We start from the raw sequence: 25,060 nt of genomic DNA on the forward strand, positions 1-25,060 counted from the left end.
AGATGATGCTGCTTGTGTGCATGGGTACGTGTGTGCATAGAGTTAGTCATCTTAAGTGTGTAGCTTGAAAATAATTTATCTGTGTTAAACATTTTATGAGTTGCTCATTCTGCTATAACAAAATCCCACAGATGGGGTGGCTTAAGCAATAAATATTTATTTCTCATAGTTCTGGAGCTTGGGAGTTTGAGATCAGGGTGCCAGCATAGTTGGGTTCCTGGTAAGAACTGTCTTCCTGGCTTATAGACATCTGCCTTCTTGCTGTAGCCTTGTAAGGTAGACACAGCGAGCCCTGGTGTCTCTTCCTCTTCTTGTAAGGGCAATAATCCCATCATGGGAGCCCCACCCTCATGACCTCATCTAAACCTAATTATCTCCCAAAAGACTTACCTCCAAATACCATCACAGTAGAGGTTAGGGGCTTCAATATATGAACTGGGAGCATAAAGCATTCAGTCCATAACAGACACCCATGTAACCACCACCAGATCGAGATATAAAACATTTCCTTCAATGCAGAAAGTGGGCGTACCCCCTCAATGTTATTGTCCATGCTTCATAACTTAATCATTATTAACCTGTATCACCAGAGAGTAATTTTGCTGCTTCTCGAGCTTCATATAAGCAGACTCATACAGTATATAATCTTTTATGCCTGGCTTCTTTCATTCAATGTATTCTCTGTGAATACTGCCCATGTTGCTGCACATATTAGAAATTCATTTTTTTCAGTTGTTGTGCAGTGTTCCATTCTGTGGATCTATCTTTTCTTTTTCCATCCTATTGTTGATGGGCATTGGGGTTATTTCCAGTTTGGGACTATTATCTGTGAGAAATTTTAAAGAATAAATACAGAGTTGGTTTTTTTTTTTCTTGTGGAACTTGATGGGCCAACCATTAAATAAAATCTACAAACTACATGACCCTGAAGCAAGGAAGCAACGCAAATGGGCTCATTTTTGCTTGCAAAGGCACATCCTATGCTGGACTTCATTTGTGATAGAGAGTTGGGCAGTTGCCATCCTGGGGCCTCCAGATCTCTGAAGCAGTTAATGGCTTGCCCAGATTTCTGTTTGGCTGGCAGTAGAGATCCCAGGAGCAAACTAAGGCACAGGTGACATCCTCAAAAGTCAGAAGATCAGGCAAGCTCTGGATTCTCTCAGGGCATTCTCTTTGAATGATTCTGTCATTATCTGCTTTAAACAAATTCTGACTCTGTCTCCTTTCAAAAAGAATTTGAAGTGGCTTTTGTTAAATATCACAAATAGGAAAGAAAAAAAATCATGAAACAGATGTAAAGTTATAAAACTTATTAAGAAAATATAGGCTGGAGATGTGGAGTGGGTGGGTGGAAAGACTAAGGAGAGTACAGCAAATAAGTAGATAATTGCATGTTGAGCCTCCTGTCAGGCAAGGCAGTAAGGGAAATGGGATCATTTTCATATCTTATATCAGTACACCAGGAGCACCCAGAGGAAATAATTGCATGATTTGATAATATTAATAATTTCCCCTAGATATTTTGCCTAGACCACTCTTTGTAATAAATTCTGCACAAAGAAAAGCATGGGATCGATGTGGTGTTACTAATGGTTAAAAGTATAGGCTGCAAACGTTGGTTCCGCTGCTTGCTGACTGACTCTGGGCAAGTTACTTAACCCTCCGTAAAGAAGGATGCTAATGCAAACTACGTGAGGTTATTATGAGAATTGAATGAGAGAGCACACAGCCTGGCACGTATTCAGTACTAGCTACTGCTCAGTAGTACTTCTCAAATGTCTACAGGTGCTTTTAACTTTTGAAAACACTTTTCTATGTGAATTATGTCCCAAAAATATTTTAGGGAAAATGCAGCTGGAATTAATCTATTGTAAAGCTGGTCCAAGAAGGTTAAGGACATTAACCAAGACCACACAGCCGACTTGCAACAGCAGCTGGTCCTCCCTCGGTGACTAGGAGTTTATGTAATTCTTGAGGTGTGCTTATGAGAGCAAGTCATTCAGTTGGCAGGAATAGGCAATCTGATTTGACGAAAATGTTCCAAATCAGTCCTTGACCTTTTCTCTATAATGATTAAAACAGATGTGGTCATTTCTCTGTCATTTTTGGCTTGAGACTTCATGAGAATTGGGCTCACTTGGCCTGAAATAGACATAGCCTAGAAGCTAGGGTTGAAGTCCAGGCGTCTACAGCTCCATAGCCCACACCCATAACCACTGTGCTACCAATTAATTTTTGGCATCTGACCTGCTGGTGGGTGTCTCAGCTAGCTCTCTTCCTCCAGGTGCTGTCCACCTATCCAATCAACAACATGCTAGGCGCACCCCTTATTTACCGGATGTTGCTGCTACAGGACCTTTCCAGGTGATGGGGTTTGAGGGCTTTTGAGTCTCTGATTTACTGGCTCATCCTCCTGCCTCCCTAGTCTGTCTGACCCCCTGAGCATGCATAGTCTCCCTGAAGCCGAACTCATTGTCAAAACACCCAGAATCCAGCTCTCGGCCTGGGCAGAGTTGGATGCAAGGGAGGCTCAGGGAGAAGCACTTACCTCTCTTCTCTTCTTCAGCTACAAGTTCCCACATCTGCAGCACTGCTTCAGCGGAGGGGAGAGCCTCCTTCCAGAAACTCTGGAGAACTGGAAAGCCCAGACAGGACTGGACATCCGAGAATTCTATGGCCAGACAGAAACGGTACCTGCTCTAGAAAACCAAGAGCTGGTGGACCTGGTGGGCTTCAAAGGCTCTCTGATGATAAAAATACGAGCCACCATTTACCATGCTCTTACTCAATTAGTATTTCTTGAGCACCTACTATGGGATAGGTATTGGCAATTCAGCAGAAATAAAACAGGCAAAACTCCTGTTCTTATGGAGATTATATTCTATTGGGAATGGGGGAGAAAGATATAAACTAATAAATAAATGACAAGCCAAGCAGGTGAGGTGAGGTGAGGTGGGATAATGGCCTGGTATTTCAGATTTGTTCGTCAGGAAAGTCCTCTGTAATGCGGTAACATTTTAGTAGAGACCTGAGTTTATCAAATGTGTCAGGCACTGTACTAAGCTGCTCAGATGGGAATGAGGGCTAGGGAGAAGACCCCACTGAGACCCCTCACCTTACCTGCTGAGACATCTTGGAACCCTTGGGGCCCCATGAGCGCAATGTGGATTCATGTTGCCCTGTTCTGTGCCACTTACCAAAGCAACCTGGGGAAATATGTCTCCTCACCTCCTTTCTTCAGTGCCCCTTGTGACTCTCAGTACGAATCAGCTCCTCCTCTCCACTCTATTACTCACATCCTTTTATGGTTAATGGGTCCCCTGGCCCATTAGAACTCCTAAGAGGGTTCATGGCAGCACTGTGATGTGGAAGAACTTTGCAAGTATGGGTTAAGACAATGGAGTTGCAGCAAGGGCTTCCGTCCATTCACAAGAGTCCACGTCCTGGGATGCTCCTTTGGGCACTAAGGTCTCTGTAGGAGAATTCATTTCAGCATTCAAGCAGAGCTGTCCCTCTTATGGGAGGTAATTGAATCCTATACAATTTTAAAGGATTTTAGTGTCTGTGTTCCCTTAGGAAAGCATGGCTCCCTCTAAAGAGACTGTAATGTAGTTGTTAGTTCCTCTTCCCTGGGGAGTGGACGATCAGATTGCTTTCCAAACACATTAGTGAAACTTCTAAGATGGCAGTTCCAGACAAAGAAAGAGAGAGCCAGAGAAAAGGGAGAGAAGGAACCACCAAACGTGAGCCAACTACACCTGATCTGCTGATTTTTTTTTCTGTGACTTTATGACTCCTCCTGAGGTTTGTTCATCTGTCTACTGCTTTCCACAGGGACTCACTTGCAGAGTTTCCAAGACAACAAAAGTCAAACCTGGCTGCATGGGAACCGCAATTCCCCATTATGATTTGCAGGTTTGTTAGGGGTCCCAAGGAGGGAGGGAGGGAGGGAGTATACTAAATTTTCAGTAATTTATTACATTGTGCATTGAGGAAAAACAATAGAAAGTGAAGGTATTAAAATAATATTTTAAAAGAAGGGAAGGAGGAAGGGAGGGAGAGAGGGAGGAATGAAGGAAGGAAGGAAGGAAGGGGAAAAAAGAAATTATTCATATTCTTATCATCCACAGAAAATCACTTTGAATAGCTAGCAAATTAATTAGCTAGTTAGTTGCATAAATATACACATTTTTAAAACAGAAATGGGGGTGAATCTTGACATATCATTTTGTAACTTAATTTTATCATTGCGCAACCTTGGATGATCATCTTTCCAGGTCAGTTAATACCTAGCTACAGCACTATTTGTAATGAGTACATAGTAGCAGATAGGATGACCTCACCATTCTTTATGCCTTTTGTTAGTTCACAGATGATTTCTAAAACTTTCACTAGTAAAGTCAACACTGCAATGAATGTATCATAGCTAAAATTTTGCTCTTTTCCCTTATTATTTCTTTGGGCTAAATTCCAAGAAATAGAATTTGTGTGTTTATGGTTACACGTATCTAAAGTGTAACAATCCACATGCTATTCATCGTTATGTGTAATTGCTTGTCCCCGTCTCTGATGACAACTATTTTCGAAGCCCCCTTTTTTAGTACATTATTTCATTCTCACGTAATCCTGTGAAATAAGCCATAATTATCTCTGTTTTACAGATGAAGACACTGAGACGTAGAGCTTAAGTATCTCAAACTCAACTAAGAAGGTAGCAGAGTCATAATTTGAGTTTTAATCCGTCTGAAGTCCAGTCTGTCGCAGGCAGATGGATTAGAGATTTGGGCTTGAAACTCTTGGCTTTTCTTGGTTTCTGATTCTTGTTTTCGGTCACCATTGGAGTAAGAGGGTCTTCCACCTTTCACGTTGCCAGTCAAGCCGTCTTCTGTTTTGCCAATCATTCTTCCAAACTGCTTCTTCCTCCAGGTCATAGATGACAAGGGTAACGTCCTGCCTCCTGGTACAGAAGGTGACTTGGGCATCAGGGTCAAACCCATCACGCCTATAGGCATCTTCTCTGGCTATGTGGTGAGAAACCCATGCTCATTCACCTCCGTCTCCTGGTCAGAATCGTGGGCTCTGAGATGGATGTGGGGCAGGTGGAAGGGGAGTGTCCCAAAGTTATGTACCTCCCAAGAGGTATTGGTGAGAAATAGGGACAATGGGTGTCTAGTGTCTAAGAATGGGCACTTTGACAAGTGAAAAGACTGGCTATTCACTCCCGCTTTCCTTAGCTTATCATTAAGACCCCACTTGAAGAATTATCTTTCTCCAGTAACCCTTTTCCAGCTCAAGAGCTCTTCTGTGACAGAAAGCGTATTGCCCCTGAACTCTGTACAACTGTATTCTCCCAAGGGAAGCCCTGCTCCCTCCCACAGGTACCATCCCCCTGCTCTATGCCACTGATCTCCTTTAAAGCCAAAGTTAGACACTTCACATTGAGACTTCGCCATAAGTTGAAAGCATCCCTATCTTCAGATCTTGGAATATTAAGAATAGATGATCCTCGAATCCAACTGCCTCACTATATGGGTGAGGATGGTGAAGTTTGAGAGATGATAAGACTCATCCAAGTCCACTACAGTGAACAATGGTCAGGAAACACCTCAAACACATTCTTTTGACGCCAAGAAGATTAAATAATAAATTAAATAATCAATCCAATAGTAATAGTAGCTGCCATTTATTGCATGCTTACCGCATGGCTCTAGCACTCATCTAAAGCAGTCACATACATTAAAGTCATTTAATCCTTCTCACTACCCTGTGAAGTCCTCAGAGCCAAACTACCTGAGTTTAGAACCCTACTCCACTTTTTGCTGTGTGACCTTGGACAAGTTTTTGATCTCTCATGCCTCAGTTTCCTCACTTGTAAAGTGTGTATTATAATATCTCAGAGAATTGTTATAGATATCTACAGGCAGAAATATTTGTGAAACACTTAGAACAGTGATACATAAGTAGGTAAAATAAAAGAATAGTTGTAGAGCCAAAATATCATTCCCATTATACAGATGAGGAAAACTGAGCCTCAGAGATGAAGGCACAGCCACACTGTGCACTTCAAGTATTTCCTGTGCACTGTTCCACTCTGTTCTCACAGCCAGTGAGGTAGTTAAGGCATAGGTTTCCCCATATTCAACAGAAGAGGAGACAGAATCAGAGGAGTTGGCAGATTTAGCTCCAAGGCCACAGAGTTAATGCCAGCAGGGGCTGCACAGTGGTCAGGAGAAAAAGTCAGGCTGGTGGTTAAGAGATCTGGCTTCTGATCTCAGCTCTGCCATCTGTAATGGCTGTGTGGTTGTGGACTTGCCTCTTGACCTTTCTGATCTTCAGTTCCCCTATCATCCTAATGAAGGAGCTCTGCTATGAATTCCTTGTGCCACTTTTAAACCCAGTGACCAAACATCCAATCTGGAGCTCACATCCCCACACTTGAACAATATATAAAGATGCTCTGACAAGGGACAAACCTCAAGCCTTCTCGCTGCTCAGGAACAAGTGCCCCAGCTGCATAGAGAGGTCCAGCCATTATAGAAATACGCACATTGACTGCAGCCCTGGGGGCTGGCTGGTATATCTCTAGAACTTTCAAACCTAACAACCTGGACCCAAGAAAAAAATATCTAATAAATCTTGGTGCCCTTGAGCGGTGTTGTGGAGTGGTGTCATGGAAGAATTAGGGAAGGTGGAATCAGTTGGGGATAATGCCCTAAAGTGTGGGTAAATGAATGTATCAATATTATCCACCAGGTTGGACCCAGGGGAGCTGATGAGAGACCCTGGGTGGAATAAATAAAATAAATGAGGAAGTTTCAGTTTCACCTAGGGGCTGGGGTTGGCGGGTTGAGGGCAGTCCCATCATGTGTGAAATGAACAATCTGCACAACTGGTCCTGTCAGCCCTGGGGCAGAGGATTTAGGCTTTGTAGGTACAATGACTGTCTTTCTGTGATTACCAGGACAATCTTGAGAAGACAGTAGCCAACATTAGAGGGGACTTTTGGCTGCTGGGGGACCAGGGAATCAAGGATCAAGATGGATATTTCTACTTCGTGGGGCGGGCAGATGATATCATTAACTCCAGCGGGTAAGCTTGGTTTCTGGGCTGGAAAGGGTAATCTGGATCTTTATTCTATCTGGTTCTAGACCTTTGGGGTGAGCTAGAGGTTGAGTGTGCAATCTTCTCTGAAGGGGAGGTTCTTCTGCAGGTACCGGATTGGGCCCTCAGAAGTGGAGAATGCCTTGATGGATCACCCTGCTGTGGTTGAGGCAGCTGCAGTGAGCAGCCCGGACCCCTTCCGAGGAGAGGTGATGGGGGAGCTGTAGCCTGAGGGTGTGCAGATGGTAGTTAAGAGTATGGACTCTGGGGATGGATAGTCTGGGTCCAAATCTTGGCCCTGCTGGTTTACTAGCTGTGTGTCTTCAGGCAAGCTACTTAGCTTCTCTGTGCCTCAGTTTACCATATGTAAGATGAAGGGTTCTTGTGAGGATTAAATGCATTAATATTTGTAAAGTGTTTGAAACAAGGCCTGGCATGTAGCAAGTGCTAAATAAAATCTATTATTGTGGGACTGCCGGGATTCTATCCTGTTGTTTGGCATTTGAATCAGAATCTGATCCCTGAACAGAATAGAGGAGGGATCTGAGCCAAGAATTACAGCCCTTGTGCCATGGGGCTAAAGTGAGAGTAGGGGAAGAAGAAAGACCCCTTTAATGCCAGGGCTAAAGAAATAGACCCAGGTGAAATTTAAAGGAGCTTGTTGTATGTGTAGGGAAAGGTTAAAGAGGAGAGGTGTGGATAAATGTCCAAGTATATTTCGGCAGGGTGAAAATTAATAATATCGTACCTTTGGCAGGTGTGGGACATAAGACCATGGAAATCATAGGCTCCACCAGGCATATGGGGCCCAAAACCCTGGGTGCCAAGCACTGAGCTAAGCCATGCTGTATATGATTTCTTTTTACTTCCCATGAATTTAAGTATGAAAACTGGATTTCTATTTCACAGATGGGCAAACTAGCTTGAAGAGGGTAAACAAATCATTTAGTCTTATTGTCCTTAATCTTTACTTTTTTTTCTTCTCTTATAACTAGTTTCTCCCCATTGCTCTCTATTGCCCCTGGGGTATGAGGTGATCCTGGTCTCAATCTTGTAGATTGCCCTACCTGTGCATGCAATAAACAGCTTGAGAGTTGGAACCTTGGCCATGCTTGTCCCCAGTGTCTCCCTTTCCCTTACCCAAGCTACCTGGAGGTGAAAATGAGGGGATAGGAAGGTGGTGGCTATGGTGGAAGTCTTAACACTGGTTTCACGTTATCTCAGGAGATGGCAATGCGCTCTGATTCTTCTCCCTTGGCTCTCATCCTTGCTGCAGGTAGTGAAGGCATTTGTGGTCCTGGCCCCACAGTTCCTGTCCCATGACCCGGACCAGCTCACCAAGGAGCTGCAGCAGCATGTGAAGTCGGTGACAGCCCCGTACAAGTACCCAAGGAAGGTAAGGTCTCTGGAATCCCATGCTCCTCCAACTTAAGGAAGGAGAGATGGTTCTCTTCTTATATTTCTCTTTTTCAGGCTGAGGACAAAGCCTCAGATCTAAAGTTCTGCCTGATTATGACCAAGAAAGTCCAAAAAAGATAATCCAGTAACTGTCTAAATGCCTAAAATTGGCTTCAGTCTTTAATTCATTCTCAATTGAAAATCAGATGCTTCCATGGGAACAAATTCTAACCAGTACCTGGCATATATTCCCACTCTTGGCACTGAGGTTTTGTTGTGTTATTCAGGATTCTATCAGCTGCAAGTGACAGAAATTCAACTTGAAATTTATTGCTTACACAATTGAAAAGTCCATGATGGGAGAAGCTTTGTTGTATCTGGTACCAGGCATTCAAATGTTGTGGGCAGGGGTGTCTTTCATCTCTTGACTCTTGCTTTTTCTTTATTGGCTTCATTTCTTGAAGTGCTCTTCCTTTGAGAGGGCCCCCAGCATCTCCAAATATATATATATATATATATATATATTAGCAACTTAGATAATCCCAATGGGAAAAAAAAAACCGCATCTTTTCCCCCAAAGGCACCAGCAAAAGTCTCCAAGTTGATTCTGATTGGACCAACTTGGGTCATATGCCCATGGTTAAATCAATCGCTGTAACCAGGGGAATGGGGCACTCTGACTGGCCAGTTCTGAGTCATGTAATCAGCCTTGGCAAGAGTGCAGGAAGGATGGGAGGGAGGGCTGCCCTACACCCATGTAATGAACTGAATGAGGGAGGAGGGGCTCCCCACAGTAAACTGAAACTGCTCTTACCAGAAAAGGCAGATGGCATAGAATGCATGATACCTGTTTTCAGCTCTTTTCATTCTGGGGCAGGGAACTAAGGCACGGAGGTTGGTGTGGAAGGAGAACCCAGTTTTTGGAGCTGGGTACAAGACAGAAGCTTGGTCCAGGGAAAGAAAAACATATTTTTGTGTCCAGGGTAGAAAGAGTCTTCTATAACCCACATTCTCACTGATGCTTTGTCAGCAATGGCAAATTGTCATAGGTGAGTTTTCTGAGAAGCAAATTCTGGGAAGGAGATTAGCATGCAAAGGTTTATTAGGGAGTGTTTTGGGATCAGCACCTGGAGAAGGAAATGGAGTTGAAGGGAGAGAAAGGGCAGATGTTATGCAAAACAGACTGTTGGATATTTCTCCAGCAAAAAATGCTTTTTTTCCCAAGATCAGCAAAGAATTACAACTATGGCAAGTCATATGCTAGTCCACCTGCAGCAAGGAGAGGTGGAAGGAATTCTTGAAGAGGAGAAAAGGAATTTGAGAGGGCTATAATAAATAGAGTCCAGTGGAGGAACTGAGAGTTCAAAATTTGCACTGTATTTTGAACTCTATTGGCTGAGTTGTAACAGTTGCGCATTGACTGAGCTCTTGCCAGGCAAGAAGAGGAAGTTTTTCTTCTTCCTGTTGGGCTCCGTTATCACCATGAGGCACGAGAGCTCCCCCTGCTGGTCTCCCAACTCTATTTTAATTGAGGTTACTGTTTATTAAGTCTCTTACATTATCAAGATCGTATACACTGAGGATCATCTAAAACATTGTATCATCATCACAGGTTTGGTGATAGTCTTCCACCAGGCCTGGTCCAGGTATCTTGGGAAAGCTTTCTTGTCAGATGTCATTTGCTTTAATTCCAGGAAATGTTTACTTTCAGGTCACCAGATAGGCAGATCCAGGCAGTGTTTGGTGCTTTCTATAGCAGTGTCACATGAGTCTGAGAGTCTAGTCCCTGGAATTTGGCAGCACAAGAGTTGGTTAGCAATACCTGATAGGAGAGTTTCCAATGGGTTTGAAACAAATATTTTTCTGGAGGCATCTTTTTCAATAGACAAAATCTCCAGGTTGCAAGATGTGACGCTCAAGGTCCTCATTCCTTGAGTATGCTCTGTGAAATGATTGCTCTACCAAAACATGGCCATTTTTAATAGAAGCAACTTGGCCTTTGTAATATTGGAGTATCTCTCCTTTTATTAGTTGTGGGTCAAAAGAGGCAGTAACCAAAAGAGGAGTTTGGTGTGCCGTGGCTATCTCAAAGAGTGAGAGCTTGTGAGTTCCAAAAGGTGTGGATCTAAGATTTAGAAGGACCAGCGACAATGCTTTTGGCCACAACATTTGGAAGGCCTCTACAAACTTTGCCAACTGAGTCTTAATAGTGTTGTGAGTGTGTTTGAGTAAACCAGAAGATTAAGGATGGTAAACACAGTAAAAGTATTACTAAAACCGACCAAACAGGGCAGACCCGTTGAAGTGCCTGACCAGTGAAACAGGCTTCTCAATCACTGTGAAGTTCCCGAGGCGTCCCGCAAGTAGGGGTAATCATTTCCTATTATATTAACCGCAGAAGAAGCAGTCGCTTGTCTGCAAGGAAAGGCTTCAGTCCAGTGTGAAATATACAGGCCACGACTAAAACATATTTATATCTATTAAATGGATGCAGTTCTAGTAACTCCATTTGCCAGACCTCAGATGACCCATTAGGCAATTTCAAATCCAGGAGCAGTAGAAACAGGCTTTCCTGGGTTGTACTTCAGACACATGAGGTAGGCGAGATAAACCTTGTTTTTTGTTTGTTTGTATTTTAGCCTTGTTAATGTTTCCTCATCAATATTGATCCATAAAGGCTATCATTTTGTCAGCAGACCAATGGCTTAAAACATGTACAGTGGTAAGGACTGGGAAATTTAGAGTGGCTGGAAGGACTGGGTTGTCCATTGGTCCAAACCAGAACTTTCTCTTTTTATCAAACCAACAATTTTTGAATTTCCCATCTTGTTTTCCTTTTCTGAGGCCAATTGTTTGGCTTCTTTAGCCAGTTTTTCTAAATTACCATTTTGGGAAATATTCCTGGACCATGACAGAAGTTTGTCTGCTTCGGTCCCTTTAAGACCAGCATTCTTTGCAGAAATATCAGCAAGGTGATTTCCTCTTGCTTCCAGAGACTCAAGTTTAGAATGCCCTCAGAATCTTAATAATAGCTAAAGCGGTAGACAAAAGTATTGCATTCAGTAATTCCTGAACTTAGGGGCCATTTTTTAATTTTATTTCCTCCAGAAGTAAGGAAGCCACATTGCTTTCACAATATTCCAAAATCATGAGCTACCCCAAAAGCATGTCTGCTATCAGTATAAATGTGGGCAGTTTTGTCCTTGGCTAAAGTTCAAGCTCATGTAAGAGTGTAGAATTCCGCCTGTTGGGCAGAAGTAGCCATAGGTAAAGATGCTGCTTCAACAACATTAAAAGGGGTTGCAATATAGTGTACCCAGCACAATATTTGCCCATTGCCACCTTTCAAATAAGAACCATCAGTGAACTCTGAGAAGTCAATGTTACCCGATGGAATTTCCTGTTGACCGTAACGAGCAAGGAGATGGTTCACCAGCTCTAAGCAGTCATGAAGGACTTCACTGGTGACAGAGGGGAGAAGAGTAGCTGAGTTGAGGTCACTACGATGGAAAAGAGTTATGAGAGGAGCAGTTCATGAAAGGACTTCATAGGAGGTGAAGCAGCTGACTGAGAAATGTTGGGTGTGATGAAAATTCAAGAGCTTCTACTGCGTAAGGTACAAAAATAGTTAAAGGGAGTCTTACAATGATTTTCTCAGTGGCCTTCATCAAAAGGGCAGTGGATGTCATAGCACTAAGGCTAGGGCGGTGTCCCCATGCCACAGGGTCCAGTTGTTCGCTATAATATCCTATAGGTTGGTGCTGGTCTGCTTTTCAGTGAGTACCCCAGGGGCATTCCCTTCCTTTTCACATACAAAAGGGGGAAAGGGACTCTGATCATTGGGATGCCCAAGGGCAGGTGGATTGATCAAATTCTCCTTTAAGGCCTTGAAGTCTACGTTATCTGTTTCTTCCCATAAAATTGGGCCAAGGTTGTTATTCTTGAGTAAAACATACAGAGATTTGGCCCATAAGAAAGAAATTTGGCATCCGATTCCAGCAATAACTAACTAGCCTGAGAAAACCTCACAGTTGGCACTTAGTTTTGAGTTATGGGAAACTTAGGACATTATGAAGTCTACCTGGATCCAAGCATAATCTTTGCTCTGATATCAGATGGCCTAAATATCAAATCATAATCCAGGCAAACTACAGTTTTTTCCCTGGTGACCTTAAGTCACCAAGGAAAAGTGGACGCTATCTTCCTGTGAAGAGACTGAAGAAGGAGAGTAAGAAACAGAGCATCTACAACAAAGTGCAACCCGTAGGGAACTTTGTACCATCCAGATCAGTCTTCAGGGTGTGTGAGAATAAAATTCGGAGGCATTACTGTCTAGGAAAATTGTTTTTCTTCCCAAGTAAGGCAAAAGGCAGCTTCATCATCTGGGGTACTAAAGAATGTGCTGCCTAAGTTAATTATAGTAAATAAATTGCTTCCAGTGGGAATGGATGTCAGTAGTGATGAGGGTTAGGAGCAGCAGGGTGTGGAGGGATACCAATGTAGTTTATTGCTTGCAGGTTCTGGACAAATCTCCACCCTTGGCCTTTAGGTGTTCCCATTGGTCCTCAGGGACTAGTACAAGGTAATGAGGCCCTGAGCCTTATCATCTTCTGTGATGGACTTTATGTCTTGAAGCGCTTCTTTACTTTGGGATATTGATTAATTCTGGGAAGAAGTTTTGAGGGATCTACTTGAATCTGGATGGGAGGCATGCTGTGAATTTTGCAAATAACTTGTGGAGATTTTGCTCATAAGGAGGGTGGTAGCTGGTACAATATAGGGACCAATGATCGGTGTTTCCAGAACCAGCTCTAGTCCTATCAGAGACAAAGCAAATAAAAGATGTCAAAGGATCATATAACTCATGTTTAATGGCTGCTCTGATGACCACTGTCAAATTCCAGACTTATTTTTCCCTTTGAGAAAGAAATTCTGACGTGAGACTTTGCTAAGAAGTTCCAGCCTAATAAATGGATAGGGGTAGAGGAACTAAGGCGAAAAGCATTAGTATGTCTCAAAGAGAACAGGTTCAGAGATGGGAACCCCTAAAGGTTCACTAGAGAGTGCGCTATTTGAGCTGTTCTGGTACTCTGAGACAAGGGTTGCTTGATAGTGTGGTTGAGCACTGAGAGTGTGGCTCCTGTGTCAGTTGGGACTAGAAGTAATTCAGCCCAAATCTGCAGAAATGTTTCTCCAGCTGATTAAGAGGGAGGACTGGGAAGAGCCCATGGGGTTCCTCAGAGCCCCATCACTGAGATTTGGGAGAACCTTGGAAAGGTTGGTTGAAGGGCTGAAGGTGCCTGAAGCACTTAAATTTGTGACAATCGCTTTTCCGATGTCCTGGCTCATCACAATACTAGCACATTAAGAGGGTTTTATTTTTGTCTGAGAGGCCTTCATTTGCTGGAGTTACAGATTAAGAATTTTGGTCATCTTCCTTCCAGGCCACAGAGTGTGAGAAAGCCGGTTTAGTAGGTTAACCAAATCTGGAGAGGACCTAGTTCCCCATTCCATCCAGGTCCTTTTTACTAGCAGTGCAATGTCCCAGTTCAACTCATTAATAAACATAAGAGTTAAAAGCTACCCCAGGTGGAATCAACAGCTAAAGGAAGACCAACGTTTTCTTTAAAAATCATCTGAAGTTGATCGCAATGGTCATGAACAGATTCATCAGATATTCGTGTGCAAGCTTAAAGTTTGTTCCAATCAACAAGCTTCAGGAAAGCGCTAGGAATTTCTCAGTCAAATCTAGTCTCATAAGTAGGTTAGCAGATCATATGATGAATTAGCGGACTGTTCTTCTGGTTGCAATTCTAGGGATCGCTCAGGATTTTCCCAGTTTGCAGTTTTTATCCAGTGCTGGACCTGGCCTTCACTGACAAGCATATGAATTAGCTGATACAAGTTGGAGAAACCAGATTGAAAAGTTTGAATGACTATATTAAATTCATCAGCAAATCTGTGAGAATCTTTGGTTACTTTGGGAAAATCTTTGAATATGGCTCACAGTTCAGCAAATATAAGAAATTAAGGGCTTGGCTTCTGGATCCTCAGAAAGCTTAATTTTAAAGAGATCGGTTCTGATCAATTCAGAGGAAAAGGGAGTGAGGAGGATTTCAGAGAAAAAGGGAAGTTTGGTGAGAGAATTAGCAGGGGGCAACTGAGGGTATAGTGGAGGTGCAGGCAGAAAGGAAGGAAGGAGGAAGATGGTATGAAATGGGGCCTGAGCACTAGGGACTGAAGAAGACAGACGAGATGGCATCAGGCCCAGAATTTGAGACAAGCCAGGGAAGAAGAGCCAAGGCTTCCGGAGTCATTTTATCTTTCTTTGAATATTTGTTTGCCTCAGTTTATTTTAAAATCTTATTTTGCAGAGAGGCAATTTAAGGCTCCTGATAACATTTGGAAGTCTTAAAATATCAATTAAAATTCCAATTTCCATTCAGTTTTGGAAATTTAAAGCCTCAGTTACCCAATATGGTCTTAAGAGAATTAAGTTCAGGGATTTCAAAAGCTCTCCATATTGGACATTGATGTTTGAAGTTGTTTTGGGTTAGGTCTGTCCGTGCGGTTAGAAATGCACATGGATGAGGGCTGTGGTTTTCAAACATAAAATGGACCAGGGTCCCTGGAGGGGGGCCCCCTTAAAATATTGAGACAACTAGGAATTCTATTTCCTACAGAGTTTTCTCTAGAATAAACGAGTAATTTTCAAACAACAGCGCAAACAACCTGAATAGCCTGCGGGCGTAATACCAGCCAGTTCTAAGAGAATAGTCAGTCTGGTCCCACAAGAGACAGGCCAAAAGCTGCTGAGGGCAGTTTCAATAGAACAACCCCTATTCCAAACAGAATTGGGCCAAAGGCTGAATCAGCACAGTTCCAATTAAATAGCTCCAGTTCCCAGAGGAATAGGCTAAAGGCTAAGTCAGTTTCAAGAAAAACAGCCCCTGTTCCAAAGAGAATCAGGGCAGAGGTTAGCACAGTTGGGACAGCCTGGTTTTAATATCAGGCCAAAGTTTCAAATGAGTATTTGCATACAGGACACAGCTTTAACGGAAAGGACAAAACCTTTAAATAAATCTTGAGTAAAACTTGGAGAGCTTCAAAATGCAAAGAGGGTGGAAGCTCAAACCCAGGAGAAAGACATACCCTCAAACTCCAGGGCTGGCCAGACAGCCGTGAGCAGCAGTGGGCCCAAAGTGGGAACCCCACCTGCTTGCTCACCAGCCCTGGAGTTGTCAAGGGTCTTCTCTGAACCCCCTTACAGGCCATCAAAATATTGCCCTTAAACAGAGTGCCAGTTATTTCTCCAGCAAAAGTGGGTTTGTTCAGTGTTGGGCCAACTAACATCCTTCAAAGTCCAAGGACCCCCATTCCTGGGCTCTCAGAAGTTTGCCTGCGATTCCTCAACAGATAAAGTACACTCTTTACTGGGCGTGTTTGCCCTAACAAACTAGTAGCCCTAGGCAATGTCTAATCTCACAATAGCCCAGGCTGGCTTGTTTCAGCACACCTTATCAGAGTCATATCCCACCACCTTTCCTAGGTAAAAGGACCCTAAACCTTTTACCTCACCTGCAACCAGTCAGAGACTTGTGCATAAGCCAATCAGGCACCTTGTGACCCAGCCTTATAAAAGACCCCAACAACCGGCCCTTGGTGCTCGCACAGGCACCTCTAGTCTGTGTGGCCCACTATTGTCTGTGACAGCGTACTCTTAATGAACTCCTTTTCTACTCTTATACTTTATCTCTGGTAAATTCTTTTACCAATCTGTGTGTCACCGGCTCACTGATCGGCTGCTCTGTTGCATCCCACAACATTCAGGATCAGCAAAGAATTGCATTTTGGGGTCTGCAACCATGGTGAGCCCTGCTCAAGCCCTCTCCCACAACAAGGAGAGGAGGGCTCTTTTAAAGAGGAGAAAAGGAAGTTGGGAAAACTATCAGAAATAAAGAATTCATTGGAGGGGTTGAGAATTTGAAGTATAGAGTGTTTTCATCGGCTGAGTTATGACCATTGCTCATTGGCTGAGCTCTTACCAGTCAAGAAGGAAAAGGTCTTTCTTCTTCCCGTTGGGCTCTGCGATTAACATAGGATATGACAGATCCCCCTTCTGGTGTCCTGACTCTATTTTAATTGAGATTTACATTTATAACTTTTACCAAGGGAAGGGAAGCGAGGATTGGGTAGAATATGCAATTGCACTGCCTCAGCCAACCCCATGAAGAGTTCTGAAGCTAGGACAACTTTTTAGGGTTTCCTGAAGGAAGGCGAGGAGGGGGTTCTTACAGCTTATGTAGGTCAGGCACGGATGCAGGCTGCCCTGGGACGGGGGTGTGGCCCTGGGGGAGATAGCTCTCCTTGGCTGCTGTGCTCCCCAAAGGGGCTTGACAGTGGGGGTGTAAGCCTTTTATTTCTGCTGGGGGATCTAAGTAGCACTTCAAAGAGTCCATCACACAGACTTTCAGCCTCAAACCGATAGGCATTGCAGCACAGTCTCTGAAATCAAACGGTTACATTCAAAATTTATCTCCATCACTTACTTTCTCAACAGTTGTTCTGTGCCTCAGTTTCCTTGTCTGTAAAATGGGGATACTGGTGTTACTCCTTCACAGGCTGTTAAGATGATGAGCAAATATTTGTTAGGCATAAGGCACTTGGCAGAGTGACCAACACATAATAAACATTTCATAAGTATTTTAAAAGGAGACTAGAAATCCAATCATATTATGAATTTTGAATTGTAATTGAGTATTTTGGAGGATCCAGTGGAGGGGGTCCTATCACACAGTATAACAGTGTATTACTCAATAGATGTGTCTCCTTTGACAAGTCTCTCCTCTCAGATGCTCCAGGCAGCAGGTGATTTCCACTTTCTCCCTCCTTCCAGTGACTACACCCTCTGTTTTCTTCTTCATGATATGCAGAGTAGCTTTCTTCTTACCCTTAAACCTGGATCTCCCTGTGGCTTCCTCCTAACCTTTGTCTACACCACAAGGGCCAAATAGGTAAATATTTTAGGCCACACTGTGTTTGTTGCAACTACTCAACTGCCCTTGTAGTGTGAAAGAAGCCGAAGACAACTGTCAGTAAATGGTGTGAGTGTGTTTAAATAAAACCTCATTTACAAAAACAGAAGGAAGGCTGGGTTTTGCCCACAGACTATAGTTTGCCAACCCCTGTTCTACCCCTATTGTGATTTTAACAAACTCCTTCCTCGACAAGGCAGTCTTACCTTCTGGGAAAGTCCCACATCAGCTGCTAAGAAGCTATTTTTTCTATATCAGTATCCCTATGGTTACTATTTTTATTAACCCCAAGACCATTCGACTCCTAGACCAATGCCTTGTTAAGCTGAACCACACAACGGGAAGCTTCAATGAACTGTCTTCATCATCCATATTTTAGGATTCAGGAATATTAGAGATGGATGGGTCCTTGATATCAAACATTTCTTTTCACAGGTAAGAAAAGTATAAATGGAGGGATTTTATAGTTTTACAAAGGACACACCAACAGGAAATGACTGAGATGGAATTCAAAACCAGGCTTCCTAACTCTTAGCTGTCTATTCTCTCTAGTCCAGATTAGTAACCACACCTAATATTTTTGAGTATTTACCTTGCTGGAGAGGAAGAAATTTTCTTCTGCCCTTCTAGGTTCTTCTTACTGATCTAAGTATTTAATCAATATGAGACGAAAGAAAATCAAACAAAAGTTTAATCACGTATACGTGGGAAAGACCCAGGGAACTGAGTGATTTGCGAAAATGGCCAAAGCCCTCACCTTAAGTACCAACTTCAGCTAAATTTTGGCAAAAGAGAATGTTGGGGGTGGTGGTTTGGGACCTCAAAAGGGAGGAGAGCAATTCACATAGAGATGGGAAGGCACATGTTTGGTAAATAAATGTTTCCTGGGCCAGGCAGAGACAATGGGACACAGAACACACACTGATTTCTAGGCCCTGCCAAGTCTCCCCCACCTGACTAGCCTATGTTCTCTACAGATGTCTCTGATAATAGCTCTGTTCTGGGAACATACCCTTTATCTAAGTTCTTTTAAGCAATTAAAGGGGAAGTAACAAGAAAAACTTCCCAAGTCTTCTGTTTCATAAAAATAATTAGCCTAAATTAATCTTCATGCCAAAAAGACACATTTTGGGCTGGCAAATTTTGTTCCCTGACAACCCCATGCCAAGAATTTAGTCTGGGTAATTGCACTTTTCATCACAATAACTCAACAAAGCTATTATCCTCCAGTGTATTTAGTGGGAAAATTGAGAAACCAATTTTCAGAAAAAAACAAGTGACCTGGCTGAAGCCAGAGTGGTAAAGGAAAGACTGGAGCTCGGAGTTGTCTGCTACGTCATGTTGCATTCACCATGCTGCTTCTTCCCCGTCCTAGGGAATGTCAGAGACCAGCTGACTAACCTTAATGTCAAGTTCTAGCCATTCTCTTCTTGTCCTTGTCCCAGAGCACTTTCTGAAGCTTCTTACTGCACGGGGGGTGGGGGTGGGGCTTCCTTGGGAGTTTTTCAGGCTCAGTCCTCACTCACGTGGAGTCTTCAGCCTCAAGAGTTTCCTCTCACCCTATAGCAGTTTCTCTGATTAAAAAAAAAAGAAAAAAACAACCCCACCGGGGCATGAACAGCCCACTTTGGACTAATTTTTCCCAACAGATGGAGTTCGTCTTGCACCTGCCTAAAACCATCACAGGGAAGATAAACCGGGCGAAGCTTCGCAACGTGGAGTGGAAGAAGTCTGGGCAAGCTGGGGCCCAGTGAGACCTGCAGGAAGTTTTACTTTGGGTCCTTTCCTTCTTCCCATTTCATTTTCCTTTGGATCATCTGCCTTCCTCTAAGGATATCAGATTCTTTATGACAAGACGTGATCTAATTTTTGTCTTTCTTAGTTATTATTTCAAAATCTTGCCATGTTAGGTATTGAGAAAAGAAAAAGAGGGAAAGAATGAGTGAGAAGAAAGGAGAGAAGAGAGAAAAAAGAAAGAAAAATGAGAGATGCAAATACCAAAAGAAAAACTGAGAAAAAAAAAAGAGGGAGGGAGGGATGGTGGGAAGGAGGCTGGGAGGAAAGATGGAAAGCATTAGAGGAAGGAAAAGAAATAGAAAAAGGATTAAAAAAAGAAGGAAAGGAGGAAAAGAAAAGAAAGAATACGATAAAATAGTAAGAGGAACTGATAATGAAAAATGATGGAAGACAGAAAGAATGAGAGAGATAGAAGGAAGGAAATATAATTACTCCCACAAGTGACAGAATCATGCAGAAAATTAGGTCTTAGAAAGGAAATGAAAGACCATGACACCCCATCGTACCCCTAGGATAAAAACTCTAGATGGAGAGACTTGTATGTGTAGTTGGGACATTAGAATCATCTTCAAGTCACTCCAAATTTGGGGGCAGTTATGACCAGAGATGGGGAAACCACCATTTATTGGGCATTTGCCACATGCAAAGCATTGTCCTAGGCATTTTATGAAGATTGTTGTGTTTTGTTTCTGCATGGCATCTACAAACTTCAGATCATAGCTGTGAGAACAGTGTAGGCACTTAGGCACCTCAAAAAGGTGCCCCTTCCCTTGTGGCTTAAGGGTTTTTTTGGCATGTACTCTTCCTAGAAAAAAATAATAAAATAATTTGTTAAATCAAGATCCTAAGGATTCTTTTTGGGGGAAACAAAGATGGGCAGAGTGATGTTGTTGAAGGATAAACCATGGAGTTAGTTCTTAGGGCCTCTGGGAGCCCAGAGCCAGGGATCCAGGAGAGAGAGGGATCTCTAGTAAGGACTATGAGAGCTTCCTCTCTGATCCAGAGATGGAAGGTGAACATTCCTAGCAGGTTCAAATGAGCTGGAGAAGAAAGCGAAGGCTCTCTGAGGGTCTATGAACTTTCATCTTAAGAATATTTAATAATAATAGCAACAATAATAAATATGTCAATCACTTATCAAGTACTTGTTAAGTGTCAGGTCCTATGGCAAAATACACATTCATTACCCCTCCTTAAAGTTCACAATCACTCTTCAATTCAGGTACTATTATTTCCTCCCATTTTACAGAGGAGGAAATTAAGACTTGGGGAGATTAAGTAATATGATCCAAAGTTACACAGCTGGGAAGTGACAGCATTAGGTTCAAGCTCAAGCCTATCTGCCTACAATGTCTATACCCCCCTTCCATTTGCTTGCCTTCTTCTTGGCCCTTGATAAAATGCTTCTCTCAAAATCATCTTTTAAAATATCCATGAGAGAGAGGTACAAGGTGGCAGCATAGGAAGACTCCTGAGCTCACCTCCTCCCAGGGACACACCAAATCTATACCTACATACAGAATAATTCTTCTTGAAGAAGCTTCAGGATGGATTGAATAACTACTGCACACAGAAGGACCACATAGGAATGGGTAGGAGATATGGAGACAATATCCATGGGAATCCCTCCCACATCACAGTGATCTGTGGTAGGAAGGGATATCGCTGAGGGGTCCAAATGCAGACTTGCTCACCCTGGGACACAGTGAAAAAATAGTTTAAAGAGTACTTCAGCTATACAGAAAATGTACCCATTTGCTAACCCTAGAGTTTCTGCCAAAAGGGCAGAGAACTGCTGCAGCCCTATCCAGGAGGTGCACCATCGTTTGAATGCTCCTAGAACTCCCTCTGGCCCATGCCTGCTCCACCTCCAGCAAGCAAGGAAGTCTTACCCAAGAACTGCCCTTAGCCAGGATCTCCTCCAGCCCCAACCACCCCACCAAGGTGGTCTTGGGTGCAGTGCTCCCCAGAGCCTTTCCCTAGCCTAGGCCCATTGTAACTCCAGCTGGCCTGCCAAAGGTGTCAGGTACAAGCAGTCTATACAGGAGATGCTTCCTCAAAAGTTCACTCTGTCAAGACCACGGGAGTTACCTCTTTTGCCTAATTCATAGAAACAAAAGTCAGACAAAATGCGGAGACAAAAAAAAATGTTCCAAATGAAAGAACAAAATAAAATCCCAGAAAAAAAAAAAACCTTAATGAAACAGAGATGAGTAATTTACCTGATAAAGTGTTCAGAGAAATGGTTATAAGGATGCTTATTGAACTTAGGAGTGCGGGGGGCCACTCATAACCTGAGGACTGCCGAGCACAGAGGTTGGGCCTAAACTCCCACAGTGCAGGGCGTCAGGCTCTGAGGTTGATTCTAACAAAGACAATTTCTGTCCCGCCACCCCTTTGAAGAATGCACCAGGTGCATTAGAGCCTGAGGAACATCCTGAGCTATTAAGTCACTAAGGACCTTTGGAAGGAGAGATACAATCGACACACAAGTTAGTGATCTTAGCCTGAAGAACAATCACCTGAGTGAATAGTACACGAGTCACGATGTTAGCTTAGAGGAACAATACCTTAGTTTATGATCTTGGTTTCGGGAACAGTTAATCTTAGTTTATTGAGAACTGTAAACAATAATGATGTCTGTAACAATATACAAGTTAATGATTTTAGTACACGATGTTAATGTACCCTAAAACAATACCGTTGCCTACGTGCAGGAATGTATAAGCTAATGGGTTAAAATCATATAAATGAACTGCTGAAAATAAACTCGACGTCCACTCTTGACCTAGCGTCTTGCGGGCTAGAGTGAGACCCTCTCAACCCCACCTTTTAGTCTTGTCTTTCTTTTCTCAGTCCTGCAGCACAGGTTTCTGGACCTGATCGATTGTCGGCTGGCTCCGACATAGGAGAAATTGCAGAAACTTAGAACTTCAGCAAATACTCAGGCATGTGAGAAAGAACCAATCAGAACTCAAGAATACAATAAGTGAAATTTTAAAAAAATACACCATAGGAAATCAACAGCAGATTAGATGATACAACAGAATAGATAAGTGATCTAGAAGACAAAATAGCAGAAATCACCTGAACAGAACACTAAAAAGAAGATTTTTTTTTTTAATGAGGAGAGTTTAAGGGATCTCTGAGACAAACATGCCCACTCTCACCTCTTTTATTCAACATAATGTTGCAAGTCTTAATTCAAAAAGATATACACATCCTGTGTTCTTTGTAGCATTATTTACAATAGCCAAGACATAAGAGCAATCTAAGTGCATATTACAGATGAGTGGATACACACACACACACACACACACACACACACACACACACACACACACACAGGAATATTACTCAGCCATAAAAAAGTACGAAATCTTACCACTGTGGCAACATGAATGAATATGGAGGGTATTATGCTAAGTGAAATAAGTCAGACAGAGATTAAAAAAAATCCCATGACTTCACTTATATATGGAATCTAGAAAACAAAACAAATAAACAAACAAAACAAAAGAGAAACAGGCTAACAATACAGAGAACAAACTAGCAGTTGCCAGAGGGCATGAGGGTGGTGGGACCAACAAAACAGGTGAAGAGAATTAAGAGGTACAAAATTCCAGCTGTAAAATTGCTAAGCCACAGGGATACAATGTGCAGATAGGAAATACAGTCAAAATATTGTAACAACTTTGTATGGTGACAAATTAACTGGTCTTATTATGTTGACCACTTTATAATGTATAAAAATATCAATTCACTATGTCAGACATCTGAAGCTGATATAATATTGTATGTTAATTATAACTCAATAAAAATAAATTAAATATCCAACAGAATGTAAATATACTGTGATATACTCCTCTCCTGGAGTCCACTAAAATTCACCCGAGTTTTATGTTTGGCCTAGCAGAGAAATGCAATTTGCTAATCAAATAGCAACACTTTCTTTTTCACAATCTGGATTCATCACTGTTGAAGGGAATATCATTTAACTGATGCTTGCCAAGAATTTAAAATCTAGCAGATTGATCATTCTGACACTTTCACTGTTAACTTTATCCTAGAGTGAGAATGCTTTTGATCATAACCCCTTACCTAGTGCCCAGTCCATGATCTCCTTACCTTCTCCAGAGTCAGGAATGAGTGAAGGTGGGAATCCATACTCTTAGGGGAAAATCTATGACTTACCCAAAGTACAAAATTTGTCTCTCCTTCCTTTACTCCATCCCTTCATCCATACGGTTTGTGTAAAGGAATCAAAATATTTGGCCAGTACCTTTCAGACTGGCTCACTGTAACTACGGGCATACCTCATTTTATTGACCTTCCCTTTATTGTGCTTCACAGATATTAGGCTTTTCACAAATTGAAGGGTTTTGGCATCCTTGCATTGTCAGATTATGGTTAAGGTATGCACATTTTAAAGACATACTGCTATCACACACTTAATAGACTATAGCATAGTGTAAACGTAACTTTTATATGCACTGTGAAACCAAAAAATTTGTATGACTTGCTTTATCGGGATATTCACTTTATTGCAGTGGTCTGGAACTGAACCTGCAATAGCTCCAAGGTAATCCTGTAAAATGAAGCCACCGACTCTTTTCTTTTTCATGATGAGATAAAATAGACTACCTCATCCTTCCTGTCTTTGTCTAGTAAAAGTCTTTAAGATACCCCGGTAGCACCCTAAACCAAGAAGTAATGATTGCCTAGTCCCTGTCACCCAGTACAGAACGTGCATAACTTCCCTGGACAATCATTAACTCTAGAAGATCCACAGACTAATTAACTTTTGTTTGTGTTGATGGCATAAGTTGACCCTGGATTGCTGCAATTATCTGTAGATAGAAGGAGGAACATACCCTTAAAAATAACAGTCACCTCACTTACATTCAGTATCATTTCAACATCAGGTACAAGTTGTGAAATGGCAGAAGGGGTGATCATCCTATCACATGATAAAAAGTTTGAACTTTATCTGGAGAGTGAGGAACACAGTCAACAATGTTTTCCTAAATGATTACCTTGGTAGCTGAGTGTTAAATATATCAAAGGACAATTTGAGAAATGCTTCTTTCTTTGTGGAACTTGGTAACTTAGTGACTAAGGTGGATGGGGTAAAAAGGGAAAGGAAGCACACAGAAGGATGATTTTTTATTAGGTTTTTTAGATTTTTGACTAGGTTTTTGATGAGGTAAACTGGAGTAGGTGGTTATAAGACTTTCTGAGAACAGGTTTGGAGGTGGGAACACTGAATTCAATTGTGGTCATGTTAATTTATCTATGTTACCTATGAAGTACTGAGGTTAGTATATATTTATAATCAGCTGGATATTTAAGTTTGAGCTCAGGGGAGAAGTAAAGATTTTTAATGTGAATAGAAAATTAGAGAGAGAAAATGAGTGAGGTGAAAACGGAGTACAGAAGGAACGAGAAGAACTGGTGGCTGAGTGGATGACTCCTTGAAGAACAGTAACATTTAAAGAGAAGAAAGAGGACGAGAATCTTATAATCAATATTGAAAAAGAAGACTCAGAAAAGGCAGAGTGTGATAACAGAAAGTTGGAAGAGAGCAATGTAAGAGTTGATCAACATTGCTAAGAATGGCCAAGAGTCAGAACTAAAGAGGATCCACTGCATTTGGCAGAAAGAATGCTCAAGGATTTTTGTTGTTGTTGTTTAAGTTTTGATGGAGTAACTAAGGGTAGAAAACTGAT

At 42.2% G+C, this 25,060-nt stretch overlaps 1 protein-coding gene across 1 annotated transcript in view; it reads left to right on the forward strand.

Annotated features, from left to right (window-relative positions):
• The window catches only part of LOC102542642 (acyl-coenzyme A synthetase ACSM2B, mitochondrial), a 31,815-nt gene extending 12,358 nt beyond the window's left edge, over nt 1–19,457 (forward strand). Inside the window, exons 6-13 of the mRNA XM_072942092.1 lie at nt 2,285–2,364; nt 2,567–2,690; nt 3,835–3,915; nt 4,927–5,028; nt 6,962–7,089; nt 7,211–7,310; nt 8,378–8,497; nt 19,184–19,457. Of these exons, the coding sequence (XP_072798193.1) occupies nt 2,285–2,364; nt 2,567–2,690; nt 3,835–3,915; nt 4,927–5,028; nt 6,962–7,089; nt 7,211–7,310; nt 8,378–8,497; nt 19,184–19,288 (840 nt within the window). The 3' untranslated portion in view covers nt 19,289–19,457. The remainder of the gene's footprint in view (nt 1–2,284; nt 2,365–2,566; nt 2,691–3,834; nt 3,916–4,926; nt 5,029–6,961; nt 7,090–7,210; nt 7,311–8,377; nt 8,498–19,183) is intronic.
• Nucleotides 19,458–25,060: the final 5,603 nt, after the last annotated feature.

The sequence above is a fragment of the Vicugna pacos genome, chromosome 18 (assembly GCF_048564905.1).
Source record: "Vicugna pacos chromosome 18, VicPac4, whole genome shotgun sequence".
Taxonomy (NCBI): domain Eukaryota; kingdom Metazoa; phylum Chordata; class Mammalia; order Artiodactyla; family Camelidae; genus Vicugna; species Vicugna pacos.